This window comes from Felis catus, chromosome A2, assembly GCF_018350175.1.
Source record: "Felis catus isolate Fca126 chromosome A2, F.catus_Fca126_mat1.0, whole genome shotgun sequence".
NCBI classification, from domain to species: Eukaryota; Metazoa; Chordata; class Mammalia; order Carnivora; family Felidae; genus Felis; species Felis catus.
This window is the reverse complement of record NC_058369.1, coordinates 167,826,502-167,851,230: the sequence shown is the minus strand read 5'-3', so window position 1 is coordinate 167,851,230 and position 24,729 is coordinate 167,826,502. Positions and strand designations below refer to the sequence as shown.

Sequence of the window (24,729 nt, the reverse complement as noted above, 5' to 3'; positions counted from 1 at the left end):
ACGGGAGCACCAACCATGCTCCGTTTCCATTATCCCGTCAGACCTACCTCGGAGGAAAGCTTAGGAAATGGCACTTGGAGGACAGAGAGGTCTGGGTAGACTGTGGCAAAATACCTGACGTAAATTTCACCATTTAAACAAACATTTTTTAAGTGTACAGCTCAGTGACATTAATTACATACATAACGTTGTGCAAGCACCTAAGTCCAACCAAAATGTCATCACCCCAAACAGAAACTCTACTGGGCAGCAAGTCCCCATTCCCCTCCCCCAGCCCCAGTGACCTCCAACCTACTTTCAGAGTCCAGGAATTTGCCTATTCTAGGTATTTCATTGAAGCTGAATCATACAACAGATGCCCTTTTGTGTCTGGCTTATTTCACTTAGCATCGTGTTTTCAAGATTCATCCCTACTATAACTTTTCAAACTTCGCTCCTTTTTAAGACTTCCTAATACCCCGCTGTATGGATGTGTTTACCGATTCATCTGTAGATGGGCATTTGGTTGTTTCGCCTTTTGGCTACCGTGAATAATGCTGTATGAACCTGTATGTGCAAACAGGCTTCAGTCCCTGCTTGCAGTTCCTCTGGGTCTGTACTTAAGAGTAGAATTGCTGGGTCATATGGTAATTCTAGGTTTAGCTATCTGGGGTGCCACCAAACCATTCTCCATAGTGGCTTTTTTTTACATTCCCGCCAGCAACGAACAAGGGTTCCAATTTCTCCATATCCTTGCCAACACTTGTTTTCTGTATGCATGCACGTGTGTTTGTATGTGCTTAATAATAGTCCTCTTGATGGATGTGAAGGGTATTTCAATATTGTTCTGATTTGCATTTCCCTAGTGATTAGTGATATTAAACACCTTTTTGAGATTACTGGTTGTTTGCATATCTTCTTTGGAGAAATGTCGCTTCAAGTCCTTTGCCCATTTTTGAATTGCTTTGTCTTTTTGTTGCTGAGTAGAAGAGTTCTTTATATATTCTGGACACACATATATATTTCTTCTGCATATTTTCTCTCCTTCTGTAAGGTTGGTCTTTTAATTTTCTTGATAATGTCTTTTGATGTACAAAGTTTGTGATTTTGATAAAGTCCAATTTATATATATATAATATATATATTATATATATATCACATATATATATTATATATATATAATATATTATATATATATATATATTATATATATATATTATATATATTATATATATATATATAATATATATAGTTGTTGTTGCTCATGCTTTTGGTATCATATCTAAGAATCCAATGCCAAATCTAAGGTCGTGAAGACTTACCGGTGTTCTCCTAGGACCTTTATGGTTTTAGCTCCTACATCAAGGTTGTTGATCATTTTGGGTTCGTTTTTATGTACAGTATGAGGTAGGAGTATAGCCTCATTCTTTTGTAAAATTCCAGGTGTTCTGCATTTAACTTTTTAAATCACTGTAAACTTTTTCAGAGAGGCTCTACTATTTTACATTTCTATCAGTGAGGAGGGTTCCAATTTCTCCATGTACTCCCTAACACTTGGTACTGTCTCTTTTTGATGATAGTCTTCTAGTGGGTGTGTAGTAATATCTCAAGGATTTGATTTCTATTTCCCTAATGATTACCAGTGTTAAACATCTGTTCATGTGCTTATTTGCTTACGGGCCATTTATATGTATCTTCAGATATATATATAAACCCCAAAACCTGGGGGTTTTTTTGGCCATGTTTTTAAATTCGATTGTTTGTCTTACTGAGCTGTAAGTGTTCTTTATATATCTACAGTAGACATAGTCCACTGTTACATGTATTATTTGAAATATTTTCTCCCAATCTGTGGCTTATCTTTCATTTTCTTAATAGTAATTTTTGAAGCACAAAAGCTTTAATGTTGAGGAAGTCCAATTTTCTATCAATTTCTCTTTCCTGGATCATGCTCTTGGTGCACCATCAAAAACTCTGTCTAATCCAAAAGTCATGCAGATTTTCTGCTTTATGTTCTTTTTGAAGTTTTATAGTTTTGGTTTTTACCTATTGGCCTCTGATCCTGTTGAGCTAATTTTTACGTACGGTGGTGTGAGGTAAAGGTCTAAGCTCATTTTTTCCCACGTGGATGTTGTCCCAGGGCTATTGTATCATCAAGTGAATTGTCAACTGACCGTAAGTATGAGGATTTGTTTCTGAACTCCTGATTATGTTCCATTGATCAACAGGCCTATCCTTGTGCCAATACTACAATGCTTTGATTACTGTGGCTTTAGAGTAAGTTTTAAATCAGAGTATAAGTCCTATAACTTTGTTCTCGTACAAAATTATTTTGGCTATGTTAGGACCTTTACATTTCCAAATGAATTTAAAATCAGCCTGTCGATTTCTACAAAAAAGACTGCTGGGATTTTGGTAGGGGTTGCGCTGAATTTGTGGATTAATTTGAAGAGAACTACATCCTGACATACAGAGTCCTCTGACCATGAAAATGGACCATCTCCCCCACCCCATTTGGTCTTCAATTTCTCTCAGCAGCGTTTTTACAGTTTTCGGCATACAAGTCTTGCACGTACACTTGCTTTGCTAATTTTGTATTTTATTCTTTGTGATGTCACTAGGAATGGAACTGTTTAATTCCATTCTGGGTCTGCACATAAACACAAAATTGGTTTGTGTGTACTGATCTGTGCTGCCACCTGCTGAAACTGTTTCTTAGTTCTAGTTGGGTTTTCTTCGTCATGCTATTTGTGAAAAAAGTCTTACTTCTTTCACTGCTCCTTTCCAAGCCGAAACTTCCCTCCCTCCCTCCGCCTTATTGCACGAGCTAGGAAGCCCAGTCATGTGCCTCGGCCGCGGGCAGAAAGCATGTAGACCCTCGCCACCGTGTGCGGGCACCGTGCGCGTCCTGAATTGGGCTGGGAAAGCTCCCCCCCCCTCCCCCCCCGTTCCTAGTTTCCTACGAGTTTTTAGTCCTCATTGGGCAGGAGATGCTTAGATGCTGAAGAGAATAACTTGCTTTTCTCTCCTTCCTTCTGCACCTGCTGACACGGCCGGGCCGGTTCTGTTCCCGTGCCAGCAATACCACACGTCCCATTAATACACTGTCACGTGTTAAATTAACCTCGCATTCATGGGATAGAAACTACTCAGCGGCCGGATTCAGCTTGCTAATATTTGGAGGATTTTGCATCTATGTCCCTGAGGGATATTAATCTATAATTTCCTTTCCTTGGGTTATTTTTGTTTGCTTTTGACATCACGCTAATACTGATCTTTGAGGAGAGAAAGCCTCTCCTTACTCAGCTGTAGCTGGAACTCACGTACAGGATGCTTTTAAGGCTTAAATACTGTTCTGAAAGAAATATTCATTTCATAATATTTAGAAAAAAGAGAAGTACAATGAAAAAATTTGCCTGTAATTTCATTAATTGTAAATGACTGTTATCTTGTGAAAATGAAATGACTTAATTTATTTATTCTTATTACAAATTTTTTTAATGTTAATTTGTTATTTTTGAGAGAGACAAGGTGCAAGCAGGGGAGGGGCACAGAGAGAGGGAGACACAGAATCTAAAACAGGCTCCAGGCTCTGAGCTGTCAGCACAGAGCCTGACACGGGGCTTGAACCCATGAACCGTAAGATCATGACCTGAACCGAAGTCGGATGCTCAACTGACTGAGCCACCCAGGCGCCCCTTATTTTTCATTTTGTTAAATAAGCTCCAAGCCCAACGTGAGGCTTGAACTCACGACCCTGAGATCAGGAGTGGCAAGCTCCACTCACTGAGCCAGCCAGGCACCCCGAAACTGAAATGACTTTAAAATTTTCTTGGCTGTAGAAAGTAAATGATGTAGGACATAACAGATAATAAAGAAAGGGAAATAAAATTTTAAAACAAGCAGAAATGACTAATCATCTCACAACCACTGTGTGTTTTTGCTCACATCTTACTCAATTTCATCTTTAAAGATGTGACGTCACATGGAGTGCACTGTTTCATCACCGGGTTTATTTAAGGCTATGTTTTAAATTTCCTAAGATACATAAAATATTTTTTAATATTATAGATACATATTAAGTAATCTCTACACCCACGTTGGGTGTGAAGCCTACTTAAAACTCAACAAACAAATCAATAAAATAAATTCCATTCACGTAATAAAGATAAGAATCGATGGCTCACAACTGTAGGTTTTTTACAATATGTATTTAAGATTTGGAGAGTTTTCCATAGGTGAGAAAAAAGACTGGAAGGGTAGAATTATCCTCAACCAAACTAAAAAATGTGTGCCACTTCCTAACTTGTCACATTTCCCCTGTGTACCCTATGCGTTCGAATTCCATCCCCCCAAATCTTTATACCCTTCAATAAGCAATGTAACTTCTGGGTTTCTCTCATTAAAAACACAGAAATATGCACAAAGTTGTTTATTACAGTGGGAGGTTAAATAAATCACATATATCCAAAAATGAACTACTGGGACCTCATCAAAATAAAAGCTTCTGCACGGCGAAGGAAACAATCAGCAAAACTAAAAGGCAACCGACAGAATGGGAGAAGATATTTGTAAATGACATATCAGATGAAGGGTTAGTATCCAAAAATCTACAAAGAACTTATCAAACTCAACACCCAAAAAACAAATAATCCAGTGAAGAAATGGGCAAAAGACATGAATAGACACTTCTCCAAAAGACATCCAGATGGCCAACCGACACATGAGAAAATGCTCAACATCCTCATCATCAGGGAAATACAAATCAAAACCACAATGAGATACCACCTAACACCTGTCAGAATGGCTAACGTTAACAACTGAGGCAACAACAGATGTTGGCGAGGATGCAGAGAAAGAGGATCTCTTTTGCATTGTTGGTGGGAATGCAAGCTCGTGCAGCCACTCTGGAAAACAGTATGGAGGTTTCTCAAAAAACTAAAAATACAACTACCCTAAGACCCAGCAATTGTACTACTAGGCATTTATCCATGGATACAGGTGTGGTGTTTTGAAGGGACACATGCACCCCCATGTTTCTAGCAGCACTATCGACAATAGCCAAAGTATGGAAAGAGCCCAAATGTCCACCGATGGATGAATGGATAAAGAAGATGTGGTACGTACATACAATGGAGTATTACTTGGCAATCAAAAAGAATGAAATCTTGCCATTTGCAACTACGTGGATGGAACTGGAGGGTATTATACTGAGCGAAATTAGTCAGAGAAAGACAAAAATCATATGACTTCACTCATATGAGAACTCTAAAGGACAAAACAGATGAACATAAGGGAAGGGAAACAAAGATAATATAAAAACAGGGAGGGGGCAAAACATAAGAGATTCTTCAATATGGAGAACAAACAGAGGGTTACTGGAGGGGGGACGGGCTAAATGGGGAAGGGGCATTAAGGAATCTAGTCCTGAAAGCATTGTTGCACTATATGCTAATTTGGATATAAATTAAAAAAAAAATTAAAAGAAAAAAAAATAAATCACTACATATCTATCTAATATCAAAAATTAATTGCAAGAAGAATAACAGCTTGGAAATATCTTTTTTATTTCTGGTGCTAAACAAACAGAATGTATACTATAAATGACGTATCACTATAAACTAGAATTATACTCTATGATTAAGAAAAACTCGCCAAAATAACAATGATTGTTTTAAGGATGCTTTTTTTCTCTTCACTGTTCTTAAATACACATGAGGTTAATTTTTAAAAACTTACAAATACCCAAAAGATACACCAATTCGATCTCTGAACAATCTCATTATGGTTTTGTTATTTCTCTGACAACTAATGTTTCTGCGCATCTTTCTATGTGCTCATTGGCCATTTGTACATGTTCCTTTTGGTTTTTCATTTTCTTGAAGAGCGGAAGCTTTTAATTTAATAAAAAAGTAAATAGGGGCACCTGGGAGGCTCAGGTTAAGTGTCCCACTTTGGCTCTGGTCATCATCTCGTGGTCTGTGGGTTCAAGCCCCACATCGGGCTCTGTGCTGATAGCTCAGGGCCCGGAGCCTGCTTCGGATACCGTGTCTCCCTCTCTCTCTCTGCCCTCCCCGCTCATGCTCTGTCTCTCTCTCTCTCCCCCGCTCATGCTCTCTCTCTCTCAAAAATAAACAAATATTAAAAAAAAAAAAAATTAGTTTAGAAACACCATCTGTAACATTTTCAGGAACAAATAACTAGTACCGACAACATACCTGAATAGTTTGTAAAGGATTTTAGGTCCTCAAGACTTATGGGAACTTGTGCACCAGAAATTAATACCTGCCAAAGAAAAAGCAAAAAGGCCAATTTGTAAAATTGGAGACGGATTTCAAGAACGCTTTCTCGCGTCACGAGACAAGTGTGGCTCCAGGCGGCAGCCAGAAGTACCTGAATCTCCTGCTGGTCAAACATTCGCAGCCACTCCAGGTTCAGCACGTTGGCCAGGCCCTGCCGGAAGGCCAGGCAGTGCTGGCGGATCTGGCGGTTCAGTCTGTAGTCCGCTACGAGGTGGATATACGCGATCCTGTTGGCGCTGGTGACAGGGATGTCTTTGCCCCCAAACTTTAGTTCAACTACCTGTGAACATTCAAATCGGGGTCTGAAAATCCCAAGTACGACTAGAGTGAAACAATTGCTTCAAAGACACTTGCCGGTGCTGCTGCGTCGCGAGAATAAAAGCTGGGCGCCTGGAACGCCCCAGTCTGCGTCAGCGCAGACGCCGCTCTCGTGGGACTCTCCGAAGCCCGGCATCTCACCGTTTCAGATCAGCAGCCACCAACGCTTTCTCCAAAGCACTAAGGAATGACGCGACAGTGTAATCGTGGCAACTTCGTTCTCAAAAATTAGGAGTCACAAAGGGCAAAGGTATGAACCAAAAAATGAACTTAAATCAAAAGCGATTTAATCTGGAGAAAATACAGCTTAAGGAATGAAGGTTGTGGTAGAATAACTGCTCATATTTGTACACACAGCACGTTCTTCTCTTTGTATTTCCATCATGTTGGTACTATGGAGTACCCTGTTTTTTTAAAAAAGATTTTATTTTTAAATAATCTCTACACCCAACACGGGGCTCGAACCTATAACCCCAAGATCGAGCGCTACACGCTCCACCGACTGAGCCAGCCGGGCACCCCTGAAGTATTTTAAATGTGACTCAGAGGACGGTGGCAACATCAGAGGTAACAGACCAGCGCGTTCCCGCGTATCTGAACTGAATTCCCAAGAACGAGTGGTTACCGTCACGCGAGCACATCACAAAACCTGCAGGTCCGGCACACGGTCACTCGCGGACGCGCCAGGCAGGGGCGGAGGCCGGGCGCCGGCTCGTCCGCCCACTGTAACGGACACCCGCGAGTCCGCTGGGCCCTCGAACCGCTCTCGCCGTTGGCACAGTGGTGGTATTTTCCATAGCGTCTCACACACCAGAGGGGACGACAGAACACCACAGACGATCACGAACACACAGGCCCGAACGCGCCTTCTAAGTTCCTCGTTTCCTAGCACTTAAACGGGAGAAATGCATTCTCAGGTGCATCCGGATGACGGGGAAACAGCGAATCCACCGTAAGCGAACGAAAACATTCCAGAGCCACCACGGAGGCGGCCCCCCTCCGGGGCAGACACGGCACCTCCTCCTCACGTTCCTCCACAGCCTGTGCTTCTCCTGGGGCCCGTCACGTTCCACGCGGATCGAGGACGGTGACACGTCACCCCGGTGTCTCACCACTTGGCACAAAGGCCATTTAAAAATCTGCTGAAGATGATTAACTCGTCCCGTGCCTGACGGCCCCACGACCACCTCATTGGGTTTGCTTTTCCCCTATGGCACGTTCTAGGTGACGCCCCCCTTCTCACTGATGCCCGTTCTCCGCGCTCCGCACGCACGTCTCCTGCACGTCTCCAGCCGGGGACAGGCCACGACGCCTCCCGTGCTCGCCGTCCGCTGGCAGGCCATCTGTGACCCGGGCCCCAGGAGCTCGCTGCTCTGTTTTCATTTCAAAATCCCACCCGTTCCTTTAAGAGGACTGACATCAGGTAATAAGCGAGGGTGTACTGAGTGACTCGAAGACAAAGGACCCACGAAACCATCAGTTGAAGGGCTCCCAAAGCCCCAGCAGCCCTGCCTGATGGGACGGCCATGACCTTTCCAGTGACTCTCTGGGCTACACCCACACAACTTCCCACGTTCCACACCGTGTCCGGCCTGCCCTAGGATCTCAGGTCTGAGGGCATATTTAAAGCTTTCAATCTGGAACCAGAGCAGCTCTTACAGCCAGAGCTATCTCCCCGCTTCGGAATGTCTGCGTTCACGGCGTGGCTGGGCGCACGGGCTTCCCCCCTCCCCCCCCCACCTCCCTCCCTCACTCACCGGAGCGGACGGGGCCTCACTCACTCACTCACTCACCAGAACGGCTCAGTTTATCCTCAGCGCAGCGGACACACCCTCTGAAAATGAGGACGGGCCTCTAGGACTTGCCCAAGGCCACAGCACAGCTGCAAAGCCAGGGCTTCAACAGGGTCCTGGGACTCAGGTTCACGCTCTCCCAACGTTACAGACGCCCATGCCGGGTCCACGTTAAGCCCCGAGCGCCCGCTCGGGAGAGCTCTGGGTACAGATTAGCAGGCTGAAGTCTCACGTTCGTTTTCCAGCAGGCTAACAAACAGCCGGACTGATTATACCAAAGGAAACAAATTGGGGAGGAGCACTATTGTTTGAAAAGGGAAGATTAATTAACATAACCTGCCGATGTAATGAAGTAGCTGCATATTACAAATCTTTAACTCGCAGTATTTTATAAATGGAAACCTGTATGAAAGACCATGTTTTTATATCCATCTCCGTGGGAATCCATAAGATACCCCCAAATTAGCTGCTTTACCAGTGACTTTCTAAATTTTTCTCATTTGACTCTTTAGTATAATTATTCTTATGCACTGTCATCTATAATCTCTTTATCCAGTGGGAATTTCTATGAGTAATTGGAACATCTTAACTTCACACTTTTGCTTTTAATAGATTCCAATATTATCAGAGGTGCTTTAATGGAACTCTTACAAATGCGACATTTCAGTATTACCATCTATTTCAGAAGGAAAAATGGGAAATACTCCCATTAGCAAAGGCCGTGGACAGGTCATCATAAAACTGACTGCCCCAGCACTTTTATTTCGTTTTTAAATCATGCCACCAGGTGCAGGGAGACAAGAGTAGCCAGCAGCATTGACATCTGTATGTTCGAGGTTTCCTTATGCCGATAAAAAAAACCCCTCTTTAAAAAAAAATCTGAATTTTGCAGGTTGAAACTTCAGGTCTATAAAATGGAAGAGGGGCACCTGGGTGGCTCAGTTAAGTGTCTGACTCTTCACTGTGGCTCAGGTCATGATCTCACAGTTTGTGAGCTCAAGCCCCGTGCCGGGCTCTGCACTGACGGTGCGGAGTCTGCTTGGGATTCTCTCTCTCTCTCTCTCTCTCTCTCTCCTCCTTCTCCTCCTCCTCCTCCTCCTCCTCCTCCTCCTCCTCCTCCTCCTCCTCCCCCGCTCATGCTCGCTCACTCACTCTCTCGGAATAAATAAACATTAAAACAAAATTAAAAAATAAAATAATAAAATAATAAAATAAAATAAAATGGAAGAAAAGATGGAAACAAAGCCACTAAGTAAGATGTAACCAAAAGAAATACGGTTCTGCATTCCTCATTCTTATTTTATCGCACAGTATTGGAGTTACTTTTCATTTTTCTAAGATTGATTTTTAAATACCCAAAGCTACACCCAAAGCGGGGCTCAAACCCACAACCCCGAGATCAAGAGTCCCACTCTCTTCCGACTGAGCCAGCCGGGTGCCCTGATAGTACGTTTCAAAATGCCTGGAGATGACCTAGTAAGAGAGGGAAGCAGGAAGCCTCAGGCAGGATCGTTACCTTTGTTTCCATTTAGGATTTAATCCACAGCTATTTCTTCAATACGTAGCTTGTTAAAGGCTAAGAAATAGACTAAAATTCGAGTACCATGACGATGAACATTTAAAAATGCCCAGAATTTAAACAGCAGGATGTATTCATCCATGTGTGTGTTTTCAATCTTTGCTTTTGAAGACACCTCTGTGGCGTTGGAACCGTGCAATGTCCTGCAGCCCAGGGAGGAAGCCAATAAAGATCTTAAATCTCCTCGTAACTTTCTCAAAGAACCGTCAGGGACTCACCCAGCTCTGTGCGTCGCAAGAGCACAATGAAACAGTCCTTCACACTCAGCAGGACGGCTGCTATTTTTTTTTAAAAGAGAGAGTGAGAGAGAGAGAGACAGAAAAGAAGGCAGAAAGCAAGTGCTGGCAGGCGTGTGGAGGGATCAGAACCTCTGCAGAGCCGGGAGAAATGCACCGTGGTGTACCCGCTGTGGAGGACGTGCGGCAGGCCCTCGGAAAGTCACCATTAGAACCTGCACAGGACCCAGCAATCCCACCTCTAGGTATGCACCTACGGGAAGGGGACGCAGGGACTTGAACAGATACTTTGACAGCAACGTTCACGGCATCCTTGTTCACGATGGCGGACACAACTCTACTGTCCATCAAGGGATGAGCGGACAAAGGGGAGGCGTATGTACGATGGAGTATCAGCCTTAAGAAGGAAGAAACCACAGGCGAACCTGGAGGACGTCGCACTCAGTGGCATAAACCTGTCACAGAAGGACAAATACTGTGTGATTCCACCTGTATGAGGTCCTTACAGCCGTCAAACTCACGGAGACCCAAAGGAGAATGATGGGCACCAGGGCACGGGGGCGGGGGACCGGGGCTCCAGTGCAACAACGTCCTGCCCGCCTATCCTCCTCTGACTCAAATAAAATCTACTTCGCTCAAGATACCTACAGAATTACTTTATTTTTCAAAAATTTATTTTAAGAGAGAGTGCACTGGCGACTGCAAGTGGGGGAGGAGCAGAGAGAAAGGGGGGGGGGAGAGAGAGACAGAGAGAGAGAGACAGAGAGAGAGAGACAGAGAGAGAGAGAGAGAGAGAGAGAGAGAGAGAGAGAGAGAGAATCCCAAGCAGGCTCCATGCTGACAGAGTGGAGCCCGACTCTGGGCTCAAACTCACCAACTGTGACATCATGAACTGAGCCAAGATCAAGAGTTGGATGCTTAACTGACTGAGCCACCGGGTGCCTCGAGGACGTCATTTTTAAAATGAAGATTACACAGGTGTGCTCTCATTAAAACCTGTTTCATTGCTTAACCCCCAGGTTGTGGTTCCTCTGAATTCTGGAAACACCTAACCCGAAGGCTGCTTCCAGGTCCCGCCCTGACTTACAGAATCAACATCTCAGGTTTCTCTGAGAGGAGGCTCCCGTATGTTCTTTGTTCTTTTCTTTCTTTTTTTTTTTTTTTAATTTTTTTTTCAACGTTTATTTATTTTTGGGACAGAGAGAGACAGAGCATAAACGGGGGAGGGGCTGAGAGAGAGGGAGACACAGAATCGGAAACAGGCTCCAGGCTCTGAGCCATCAGCCCAGAGCCTGACGCGGGGCTCGAACTCACTGACCGCGAGATCGTGACCTGGCTGAAGTCGGACGCTTAACCGACTGTGCCACCCAGGCGCCCCTCTTTCTTTCTTTTTAAAAAGATGTTATTTTCTTAAGCAGTCTCTACACCCAACAGGAGTGCTCGAACTTACAACCCTGAGATCGAGAGTCGCATACTCCACGGATGGAGCCAGCCAGGTGCCCCTAAGTGTTTTCTTGTTATTCATTTTTCTATTAGCTCCAAAATGCACCTGTTTAGGCCGCCTTACCCTGATGCACCGAAATACTGCAAACCAGCGATGGATGGACACACTGGTTGTCTTTCTGAGCGTAGGTCTAACCTTTCTAAAGCCCAAGGCCTCAGATTGTCCTCCAAGAGGACAGGAGAAGCTCAGACTGGTGTCTGTCTGCCTCCTCTCGTGCACCCCCAAACTTAGCCCCTTCGACATCTGCCCACCTACCCGGTGAATGCCTTTCCACCCAGCCAGCCTCTCTTCCAGGTAGCTCTCCCCCTGACCTACTTGGAGCTGAGCTACTAGTGAACTGATACCTCACTATCCTGTTCATATCGGCCTCCCTTGTTAGAATGTGTGTGTTCTCCTAGTTTACAAACCGTCTCCCACGCCTGGCCCGACAGCTGGCTCACAGAGTGTCATTAACGTCTCATAATGAAAACATACGGACCAGGCACGGTGGCAGGTAGGTAACGTGATACGAAAATAACCAAAATTGCATTAGCTCAAATGTGTTCAATACATGTGTTTATCAAAATAAAATGTGAGAGCTCACACCTGGAGGGTCAGGTTGAGGAGTACCCTGTGTGGGTCAATGTACTCTCAGTGGTGGCTTCACCAAACGCTAAGCATCTATCTAGTACGAAGTTACTTTTGAGCTGGCAAAGCCTCAGTCAGAAACCAAGTAATAACAGAAATTTAGAGAAACGACTATGAAGTTCAAAGGTAACCACAGTTTTGTAGTTAAAATAACGACTACTAGGTTTGGAAAATGGCACGATCCATGTAGGAACAGCAGAAAAGCGGTCTTTCCCCACAGAAGAGATGTATTTGTCTGAAAACCAAAATTAAGTTAGACAACCAAAGCTGGGTAGTTAAAATCTAGTAAGATCAGAGAGCAGCATCAAAGGTTCTTAAATGTTGGATCTGTCTGTGTTCATTAACAAAGGCTTTGTGGATTACAGGGAGCACGTGAACACAGGCCGAGGCAGACAGAACAGCAGACGCGCGTCCACGGCGCAGCGCCCGTTTCAGCAGGTGTCGCCTCCTAGCCGATCTGGGTCATCTCCGCGTCCACCCGCTGCCCCTGCTCCCCTCATCCTGGAAGCAAATTCCGGATGTTACCGAGTCTTCCGCCGCCTGGTGTGTTGTCCACGCGTGTGCACAGCGGTATTATCACCACAGCTGAGAAGTGGAAATAACCCAGACGTCCCTCAGCCGAGAAAGAAAACGTGGCACATCGGTACAATGGGACGACGTTCGGCCAGAAACAAAAAAAAAGCGCCGGCTCCTGCAACAGGTGAACGAAGCCGGTCACACAAGGCCACAGGCCGTGAGATCCGGGTTATGTGCCACATCCAGAGACAGAACGTAGAAGGCACTCACCCACGCTGGGCAGGAGCGACCCGCTAACGGGCACAGTCTCTGTGGAGGGACGCAACCATCCCGAACTTAGCTGCTGGTGACGGCGGAGCACTCTGGGGGTACACTGACCTGCGCCATGCTCTAAAGCGTGCATTTTTATGGTATGTACGTTATATCCCGACAATACTGTCATTTAAAAAATTAGTTTGAATCATCTCTAACATGCACTTTTTTTTTTTTTAAAGATAAACACACCAAGGCCAACCAGACTGATAACAAAGGCCAGCAATCCGTGTCCGAGCCACCGAGGCCCCCACGGTGATCAGGTAGGGAACAGAGGCGCACGGAGGCCCCTCGGGGCTCCTGTCGGGAAGGCGCTAACCTGCCACTCCCAGGGACCAAGAGCCAGCCAAGAGTCAGGGGTTAACCCCCGGCCCAGGAAGAGAGTCCCCGAGGACAGCCGTCACAAGGGAGTGGGGCGAGGGCCCGGGTGTCTCCAGCCCCCACCAACTCCCCACTTCTAACCCGCAGCCACGGCAGTTCTTCCAAGGGAGACGTGGAGCCTCCCCCCGCAAAGAGAAACCCTCCTCGTCGCCACGTGAACAGCAGCCGGCCAAGGGCCTCCTCACCTGCGCCTCTCCCAGGTCGTTGTTCACCACCGTGAAGTTCAGCCCAAGCTCCTCCACGTCGCCTTCGTAGCTCTTGAGAAACAGCAGATTCTTGTACACTTCAGGGTCTAACGAAGCCAGATGGTGGATGTCCACGTCCGCACTGGTTCCCAGCAATTTGGACAGGAAGAAGCCGGCAAAGGGCAATTCTACCAGCATATTCTCATAGAGGGCCTTCAGATGAGAACAAGGAACAACGATCAGTATGTCACAGGAATCCTTTCTCATACTTCCTACAAATAAAAAAAAGGCCAACTTGAGCCTGAAGAGAATCCTAAGACAGCAGATACCTTCTCTCCGCAGCAGCGACGACGGCGGAAGCTAGCGTTTGGCGAGCACTTACCAGCGCGGGGCCGGTTTGACCATTCGCCGCGTGCACTCCGCGTGTCACGACTCTCAAACACCTGAGGGCCGAACCACAGCACGTTCACACCAAGGGGGACGTCCGAGAGCCACACGTGTTGTGCTGCAACGGCGGTCAGCACGCGTTTCCCGCAAAGGGCTCTGCCGGCGGAGGGGTCTCCTGGCTGCGCAGGCCGGAGTCTGACGCACGCTCTCGAAAGGTCTCCTGTCTTTCCTGGTACTGCTGGCCACAGCCGGTGGCCCGGGGCTTTGGGCTGTGTCACTCCCAGCCCTGCCTCTTCGAGAGGCTGTCGTCCCTGGGTGTGCTTGCACCTCCCTCCCCGGTCTCTATCATGAAGACACCTGTCACCGGGTTTGGGATCCTCTCTCACCCAGTGTGACCCCTCCTAGCTTGACCGCATAGGCAAATAAGGTCGGGTTCCCAGGCGCCAGGGATCAGGATGGACCCTCTACCTTTTCTGGGGCCGCGGTTCAACGCACGACCGCAGGCCGGACCGGCTCGGTGGCCGTGCCTCCACTCTGCCTCTAGCAAAAGGAGCATAGAAAATGCGTGGACGAGCGAGGGCAGCTGTGTGCCAGGGCCGCACTCAAGTAATTCCCAACGCCAAGAAATACTATCCTTCAGACTTTTAGCGACCAAAAGGAAAAAGCCTTCCGAGCACCCTGGCCACGCGACAGGCAGCAGGCGGGGCCCGGCCCACAGGCTGCGGTCTGCCCCGCGCTGTTCTTATAGGGGGAGACTGAGCGTGGGAGACGCATGTGCAGACCCTGGGAGTCAGCGGCTGGCAGAGGTGGTGTCCAAAGCAGGTGCCCTGGCGCCCACACCAGGACTCCTCTGCTGCGTTCCTGTCTGCCCCGTGTCTGCGGACGGCGACGGATAACCAGACCGCACACTCGCGCACGTTAAAGGGTAATTTACGTACCGTAAAATAAAATGTGCGTGCAGCCTGATGAATTATTACATTTGATCACATCCGTGCAGCGGCCACAGAAGGCGTCCAGACACAGAACACTTCCCCCTCCCCGAGGTCCCGTGAGAGTTCCCTCCCGTTTCCCCATTCTGTGGTCATCACCACGGCTGAGTCCCGCCGGGCCCGGGACTTCGTCGACAGGATTATACAGCACGTGCCCTCTTCCACACGCCTTCTCACAACATCCTGTTTCTGAGACTCGGCTATGATACTGTTCTTTCACCGAAGGCTGTGTGACACCGTCACGTGATGGGCACATGGTGGGCACGTGGGCGGTGTCCCATTTGGGGCTGCTGGACAGTCGGTCTGAGCCCTTCTGTGGATCCGTGCTGGCTTCTCCCAGTACAGACCTAAGACCTGTTAACAGGGGAAGCGCTGGGCCCCAAGGTGCGTTTAGCTCTATTAGGCAATGACATGCGGTTTTCCAAAGCGCAACCATTTTCCCACCATGACCAGCAAGCAGGAAGATTCCAGCTGGTCCAGGACCTCACCAACGATTGGTACAGTCAGTCTTTTTACGTTTAGCTGTTCTGGTTGGTGCAACGGGGTACCTCGCTGTAGTTTTAATCTGTAACTCCCTCATGACCAGTGGTGACGGCATCACCGTGTTAACCCCCAGATTCTCTACCAAGAGACGGTGCGGGTTTTCCAACACGATGTCAGGGTTCATCTTACATGATAAATATCACTACAGCTCAAGGCTGTAAAGTTCAACAAGGAGAAACAGGCTGTAGACTTCTCAGGAACATTCTTATTATTTTATTCTAAGAGACGAGGGACTTGGAAGCCGCCACAGGTCTCGTCACAAATGTTCTACTGAGACTAAGCGAGCACGTACCAACGCTGGCCTCGTTTTGTGTGGCCCGTCGGGAAGATCTCCTCAGTGGAAGGAAGGGAGGCTTACAGAAGTCAAGGGGAGTCTGGATCTCCACGACAAAGGCCCTTCGTGCTAGAATACTCGTGGTCTGCAGAGACCTGACACGGGATGAGGGGAGTCCCCACCCCCCCTTGGAACGCGGGGAGCTGGGCGCACATCGTCACAAACCCTGGGACCCTTGCCTGAGACCCTGAGACGGAGTGAGGCCGGAGGCCAGGCGCCAGGAGCACAGACAGAGCGGGATGGAGGAGGGAGCCCCACCTTGGAAAGTGCTGCCGTGAGCTGTGGAGCGTGAGCCGCGCTGGGATGTATTCACCGCTTTTCCTGTAAGGGAGATTCCAGTGCCACCACGCCACTCAGGGAACACCAACATAAAAACAAAGTTTAATCCCGGGGGAAACCTCTCAGCCACGAGGCCGCAGCTTTGGAAGCCCCTCTGCCGGGAGGCCGTGCACCTGACCACATCCACATCCACATCCACTAGGTGTGGGACGCGAGGCTTTGCCGAGACACGCCCGTGCGAGTTTGCACACAGAAGACCACCAGCGTCCAGAGAGCAGGGGCTCTGCCCCCCCAACCTTCCAGCCCCGACGCCATCCGTCAGCTCGGCTTACGGGAGCCCTTCCCTGGTTACGGCTTCCGGCACCCTTACGGTGTCCGCTCGGCCGTTCCACATCAAGTGCCCGCCACTTCCGCACTGGTAATGACAAACAGTGGTCGTCTGTGAAAAACCACTGGTCCCTGAACACACCGAAAACTGAACACTTGTACGAGTGCCCCCTTCCCTCCTCTGCCGGAGAACGCTCAGGTTCACCTTGAGGTGGACACCGGAAAGTCCCCCCACTAACAGGACTGGAAGGAACTAGAAGACAGCCATGAAACACCCGGAGAGCACTGGCTTGTTTCAGAAAGCCACCGGCCGACAATACGAGTGACACTCCCCCCAAGTCAGGTCACACCATCTGTTAACTACGTATTCTGTAATATTCCCCCTCCAGCTAAGACTCCAGATGTTCTCTGCCAGGGAAACTGAAGGGTTATGTCTCTGTGCTTTTACTTCTGATTTGAAGACTGATGATTAGCCGATTAATTCTAAAAAAAAAAAAAAAAGAAAGAAAGAAAAAGGCAAAAAAGGACTTCGGAACGAGAGAATGAGCGGTACGATGGTGACCGGGCTTAACCCATCTACTGGTATCGCAAAGAAAGAGCTGTTGGAAAATCCACAGTTTGCTCAAAGTTAAGAATGGCTAATACTATTACCCCGGAGCACTTAAAACTCCCATTACTTCTAAATGAACGATGGCTTCAAAGCCAAGAACGTTCTGCACAAGACGACATGATTAATTCCAGGTGTTGAAGAAAAGCCTCATTTGTACAGTGGACTTTAAAGTAAGCTGGAAGTGTAAATCATTTGATGTTCAATATATAAGGTCATTGTTTGCCATTTCTGCATTAGTAACAATAAACCAGTGAAATTCGTTAAATATATCAGAGCTACCTGAATTTTAAACAGAAATCCCACTGTGACTCATAAAATGTAAATGCCTAGGTATAATTTTTTACGTAAGGCAGGTTTAAACCGTTAGAGCATTTAATATACAAGCACTAATAAATGATAGCACTAAAAACTATGATTGCATCAGCTAAATGGATTATAAATTAAATTTCCATAATGTATGCAACTGAGATACAAATGTAAGCATAAATCAAGGTATTTTCTAAACACAGGTTAATTATACAATTTCAAGACTGCCTATTTTTTATGCAAAATAATCCACTTAGCATTTTCCACACTGGCCTTAATTCTCAGCCAGTTGCACACTTGTTCCAGAAGCACATCAATAACTACTTGTCACGAGAAAAACTGCAATAGGTATATGGAAAAAACCTGTAGCGTATTTTTCAACTGTCTGTCTTTTATGAGTGTTTATAGCTAGAGATTGTGCCAAAATGATTTGAAATAAAAAGGATTAATTATAGTAGAAGCCTTTTAATATAAGTGAGTGCAGTCGCAATGCAATTAATGCAAATCGTGGCGCTATCGGGAGAATAAATGCGAACCGCGTCACAGGCCATTTCTGTTTGTTGCCAAATAACTTCAGTAATTTACTACATTAAGAATCAATAAAAAAAATAATGCTTTTCAAATGCATCTCTATCAATCTTCAGGCAGTTCTAAAGTGAACATTTATAACTTAATCTAAAAACTATATCAGAGTTGTCTTGTATTAAAACCACCCTAATTGAGCAAGAAGATAATAATTTTAATTATTTCAGATCATGCTAACCTTGGAGTTTAAAAAAATAAGGAAGAAATGTAAAACAGGGATGTAAGCTGACAGTAACACGTTATGTATTAAAAAATTTTTTTTAAAAATCTTTATCCATTTTTGAGAGAGAGAGACAGAGCATGAGCAGGGCAGGAACAGATAGAGAGGGAGACACAGAATCCGAAGCAGGCTCCAGGTTCCGAGTTGACCTTCAGCACAGAGTCCGACGCGGGGCTGGAACCCGTGACCCTTGAGATCATGACCTGAGCCGAAGTCGGCCGCTCAACCAACTGAGCCACCCAGGCACCCCGGTAATACGCCATCTAATAGCTGTGCTTCAAAACTACTAACCGGGAGTGGAAAACATGGTCCTCGCTGGGACTACCATGGGTTTTAGGCCCATAAGCTCCCACAGGGCAGGAAACACACTCCATCCTTAACAGGACCTGAGTCTACATGCAACATCCGGCATCCGGGCGCTCAGGAGACTTTTATTAAATGCCAACTTATCATGTGCTAGGGACTACTTTGTACACTGCAATTCTACAACCATAAATTTGTTTGCAAAAACCCATTTCTGCTCTTTGGAGACACCCCAGGTTATGCAAAACCACGTGTGCGTCCACGTGTGTGAAGAGTCACTCCAAGCCCCTGGGCGTCCACAACCCTGTCCCAGGCGTCTTTCCGTGGCGCTCACTGCTTTCGTCAGCACAGCGGCAACGACACCGGGTGTAAAGGTTTGCGCCCCGGGTTCCCAGGTACCTCCCGTGCACCGTCACCACCCCAGATGGTGAGGCAGCCCCCCACCCCCACACTCCCTCCTGCTCTCGGGCACCTCCAGTGTTTCTTTACATATCGACTCCATCCGTTCAGGACTCAGCGAACGCCCACCAAGCACGACTGGGCAGGTGCAGTGGTTCAAGGGATCCCTGAAACCCGCAGGCTCCATGCGACGGTGCTGGCACCGCCTTCTCTTCCTACGGGGACTCCAGGTGCCAGAGAGCAGGGCGCTCCTCTCTAGGCCCCATTCCCACGCCTCCAGCCACGGCCACGGCCACTGCCAACGCTGGAAGCCAAGGCTTTCGAGAGGACGGGTCCTTACTTGCAACTGGCAACGGACGGTCTGGACTTCATGCTTGGACAGCTTTATTGAAAAAAACAGTTCAACTTTGGAAAACCTGTAGGGGATGTCGGGTGGGTGGGAGATGAAAGTTCACCTCTCCTAACCTATTCTCCTCATCGGACATCCAGAAATCAACCTGTGACGTGGAGTAATTCTGAGCGGCGGGCACCTCCCCTCTCTTCACCTCCCCTCCCCTCCTCTCCCAGGTTCCCGCTCTTCCCAGAGGGCCGGTCTCTGCCCACGGAAATACTTCTGGAAGATAAACACCCAAAAGGGTCTGCCCAAGTAACAAACCCACAGTCCCATTTACAGCCACAAGGAGTAAACATCTGGGAGTTTTAGAACTGTTGTTACGTTCCTGCTTCTGAGAGATTTAGCAAGAGTTTAGAAAAACAGGGAGGTCCAGCTGAGGTACCCCACACAGCAGGAACTATTTTCACTAATGAAAAGGAAACATTTTTCAGGTTTAAAAGTTCTCGAGGCGCCTGGCTGGCTCAGTCTGTACAGGGTGTGTGTGAATCTTGATCTCCGGGTTGTGAGTTCGAGCGCCATGTTGGTCGTAGAGACTACTTAAACATAAAAATCTTAAAAAAAATTCTTTTACCACACAGGATAATAAAATATTAGACCGAGATCTGTCATACCACCTCCCTTGAAATTTGAGCATATGGGTGTCCCTCAAGGGCATCATCTCCAGGCACGGAGTACTTTCCCTAGCAAGACTAGGACCCCTGACCTCCAGACTCCCTCCAGCTTCCAGCGGTCACACCCACCGACTCCGCCCCATGTCAGTTTCCTTCCGCTAACTCCCCTGACACTTTCTGGCTCTTGCAAAGTCACCACATTACACTGCTGTTTCTTGAGCTTCGCTGAGACACAGGTCACGTCCCTTACAAGTCACCCATTTACAGAGAACAAGCCAGCGGTCGTCCGGGGAGAGTGGTGTGGCCGTCACCACAGCTGGGTTTTGGACATTTTCATCACCCTGTACTCCTTAGTGGTCCTCACTTCTCCCACGCTCCCATCCTGGGACGATCTTTCATCTACTTTGTGTCTTCACAGATTTCCCTTTTGGGACATTTCAGCCATCTTCTGTGATTGGCTTTGCTCACGTAGCGTGTTTCGTTCAGTGTGCAGAGGCAGGGGGAAGATTCCGTCGCAGGGCTGGAACAGTTCTGTTAGTCTCGGTCAGCTGACGGCCGTTTGGGTCACGAATCCCCTCGGGCTGTTTCCGGTAATGCTGCGCGCACTTCTGGACAAGTTCTGCGCGGACACGTGCTGGCTGGGCCATGGAGCGGCCCTGCTGGACTGTGTAGGAGCGGCCGCCCTCCCCCGCGTTTGCGGTCTACTCCCACGGACGGGACCTCGATTCCTCCACATCCCCGCCAGACGTGTTCTTACCGGTCCCGCTGACTCTTCCCGTCCTAGTGGCGGTGAAGTGGTTCTGATGTGCGTTTTCCTGAGGACCGAGGATGACGAGCATCCCTTCTGTGCTCGCTGCTCACTAATCTATGTCCTTTGGAGAAGCGTCTACTCAGGCCCTTTGCCCATTTTGAAATAAGTTTGCCTTTCCGTTTCCGAGGACTTTAGGTATCCTAGCACAAGTCCCTTACCCTCTTTAAGTTTCTTGATGGTGTTCTTTGAAGCAAAAAGGTTTTGGATGCAATCCGATCTATTTTTTTTCTTTCTGCATTCTTGGTTTCACTTCTGCGGAGTGCGATTCTTCCTGGCAGCCCGGCAGCACCCGGCACCGCTCCGGGACGGGATGCGCCCGCTCTCCGTCCTCCTCAGCATCCCTGTCCGTCAGCGGTTCTCTCCTCGTTCGCGCTCTCACACCGGTGGGAAAAGCAAGGCCGGGATCTCCGCCCCTCACTGCCTCTTCCACCACCCGCGCCGCCGTCCCTGCTGCTGGGCCACAGCACACACTGCAACGCCTCCCACAGCTGCTGGCCCCCTGACGGTGACCCTGACCTAACTGCGTGGCCATCGCCCGCACACTCGGCCTTCTCTTTTCTTGCAAACAAGCACTAGGCTCTACCAGCCCCACACGTGAGCTACCGCTCAGATCTTCTTTACAGAACACTCCTCAAGAGCTGTGACTGTGCTACCCCTGCCCCCATCCTTCCTGGAGCGGAGAACCCCTGTCCTAGGCATGCAGCCCAACTGGTCCTCACAAAGTGAACCCACTCAGTAAAAGCACTCGGTCCCCTAAAGAGGAACTGACCAGCATCCCAGAAACCCCCCGTGCCCCTCTGAGGATAAAGGACCTGACACCCAGTAACAGATATTAGTTTTGCCGGAGTCCTACAGAATACACTCTGCTCTTTCTGGCTTCTCGCACTCAACATCACGTCTGTGCCACACCTCTGAGCTGCTGTGAATAGTTGTAGCTGGGTCACCCCGTGGTTCATGTGAATGTCCCACAGCTCATTTACCCGCTGTACTTCTGAGGGACGTCTGGGTAGTTTACTTCGGGGCTGCATAATACAGCGTTACTATGCACGGGTCTTGGGGAACACACACACACGTATTTGTATGGGTTACACCTGTAGGTACAGGACACAGCAGCTGGAGTACCCCCGCAGGTACAGGACACAGTACCTAATAAGGTACTTCTGGAAGACCCTGCTTCCGTACCTTTCAACCCACGTGCTAAGGCTTTGGCCTCCACCCTCCAGGCAAGCTTCTCGAACACGCTGTGAAATGCTCACTTCTCAGTCCTATGCTCTTGACACATGGACAGCATCTGACTGTTCCTCACTGTCTCTCCCCTGAAACACGGTTTCACGTGGCTTCCAGTCTGCTCCCCGCTCTCAGCTGCCTTCTCCTGACCTTCGGTGGCTACATCCTCCTCCAGCCTCTGAACTCTCAGCCTGGGGACAGCCCAGGACTCGGTTCCTCAGCGTTTCCTCTTCTCTAGCTATGCTTACTGCCTGGGCGACACAGCCCCATCTCACGACCTCAGGCCTGTTTGAGCTCTGACGGCTCAGCTCCTACCTTGCCCCTCAAGCCAAGGCCCGCAGATTCAACCGCATGCTTAGCTGACATCACCACAGAACGTCTGACAGACCTCTCAGCCCTAAGGAAAAACGAACACTTCATCATCCCTCCCCAAGCCCCTCTCGGTGGATGACACTTGTATCCCCCGGTTCTCAGAACAAAATCCATGTGGCCCTGCTGTCTCTCCTCCTTCCCACCCCAACATCTGAGTTTTTAGCAAATCCCCTTGGGTCCCACTGCTTCCTCTCCAACACTACCTCCCAGGACGAAGATACCTAACGACCACCCAACCTGAGTGCCTGTGACACCTCCAACTGGCCGGCTTGCTCGCGCTCCCCTGGCTGCGTGAGCTATTTATGATACCAGGGCAGGGAGATCCGCACAACGTAACTCACATCCCATCGCTGCTCTGCTCAGACCCCTGCTGCCTCCCAAAGTTGATCACAATTCTGGAAATGAGAGTAACAATATGTATGTTTCCTTGGTCTGCTTTCATTAAATTAAATTTACTAATTTCAAGCTAGTGCTTAAATGTTCTAAAGAATTTAAATGGGCTACATTTTGTTTTTTAATATTTACTGTCTTTACTGCACAAATGAAGATTAAAGCAGTGGACGTTAAAGCAGGACGAGCAAGTCTGTGTTTCTAATTTTCATAGTGACCACTTAACATGGCTTAGAGAAACGAGGACGGTCTCGACACGGCACTGATCTGTGTTTGACTCGTATTTGGGAGTGTGTAAAAATTAGGAGAAGGGGTATCCCAAGCAGGGAAGATCTACTTTATTCAGGAGCAGAAAGAATTTTGGTGAATATCTCCAAGTGGCTAAAACTAAAATAATACTTTTAGGTGGTGGAATCAGCTGCATTCTGGAACACCCTTGTCATTTTCACCATACAATCTACCTTGTTTTTATATCATGTTTAATTCTGAAGAAATAAACTTAGGTAGAAAACTATGACCTTAACTGACAAGAAGAATAATTTTCAGATTGGTGAACACTTTGTTCTTAAAGGAAAAGAATGTAAATTCTGTGTTATTAGAATGCTGTACGGATTTAAGGGAACAGTTCTCAGAGGGGGTAAGATTAAAACAAAATAATCATCTGTAAATTACTATGATCGTTCATTGTTCTGCTTCCAAAAAAAGTTGACGGTCAACAAGCAAACTCATAATGAACCGCCCACTGTGGATAATCGGGAGACTCAGAGAAAGCTTGCTTGTGAAATTTGCTGACACCAAAGTAAAAAAGTCTTTACACTGATTGGAAGGCTTGGATTAAGCACAGGATGATCAACTATTGGCTGAATGTTATGTTTAAAAAATCTAGGCGAAAAGATCTATTAACTTGAGACACAAGAGCACTTAGTTCGGTGACAATCAGATGAGGGAGCTCCGTCACTCTGACCCTTAATGAGCCTGAGAGTTCAGAACAAGATATTAGAAAAGAGAGGCTTTGCCATTTGAAGACCAAGGTAACTAAATCACTATACTCACTTCAGTCTTCACTTTTAAAGGCTCAGCAGATTTGGTGAGCATTTTACGAAGGGACTCCAATGGTATAAAAGAATAAATTTTCCCAACTCTCAAAAATCTCAGGGTAAACCATTAACATTTACATTCTAGGACGCATTAAACGCACACTGTATTCTACTAAAATACAAAATGGTAAACCACGTGCGGAAGGGTGTCTGCTAATTAGAAATCTGAAATATATGACCGAGATATTATCAAATAATCTGATTTACAGGCATCCTGTTCCAATTAAATCAATATTCTGAAGCAAGGGGAAAAAAGCCATTTTCAAATAGAATTCAAATATGATAAAAGATTTCCTTCAATAAATTTCTGAACTTAATTGGTTTAAATGGACCTAGGTGCTTCTATCTGTAAAAAAAAGTTCAAGATGACATTACCACATCCTTGAGCTGTTTATTTATTCCCTGTCGACAGCCTGATTTACAGGCGATAAAATGCAATCACGACCCACACCAGAAGCAGGAACCATCTGCTAATGGAACTTTTAATTGAGAAGTGACCACTGACATGAGGTAATTCTTTCTATGCAGGATTGCTCTTGAAGACCTCTTTGCACTTCATCACAGTAAACAATCACTAACATATGCATTAAAGAAAATTTAAATACATTATGACCCAATAAATATCATAATCAATCAATATACAATTTTCTTCTGCTAAGGATTTAATGTTCAGATACCATACTATTAGCCCTATACTATTACACTCACTTAGATCTCGACAATTTTTAACATGTTGGCACCAAGTTTAACCATTTGTAATCAGAAAATAATCAGATCTTTTAGAAACTAGCACTCCCTTAGGGATTTCTGGAA

At 47.0% G+C, this 24,729-nt stretch overlaps 1 protein-coding gene across 1 annotated transcript in view; it reads right to left on the bottom strand.

The window, feature by feature from the left end:
- The window catches only part of UBE3C (ubiquitin protein ligase E3C), a 119,629-nt gene that overhangs the window by 10,676 nt on the left and 84,224 nt on the right, over window positions 1-24,729 (bottom strand). The window contains exons 19-21 of the mRNA XM_003983254.6: window positions 13,733-13,945; window positions 6,373-6,561; window positions 6,198-6,264 (exon numbers count right to left, since the gene is read on the bottom strand). Coding sequence (XP_003983303.3) covers window positions 6,198-6,264; window positions 6,373-6,561; window positions 13,733-13,945 — 469 coding nt within the window. The remainder of the gene's footprint in view (window positions 1-6,197; window positions 6,265-6,372; window positions 6,562-13,732; window positions 13,946-24,729) is intronic.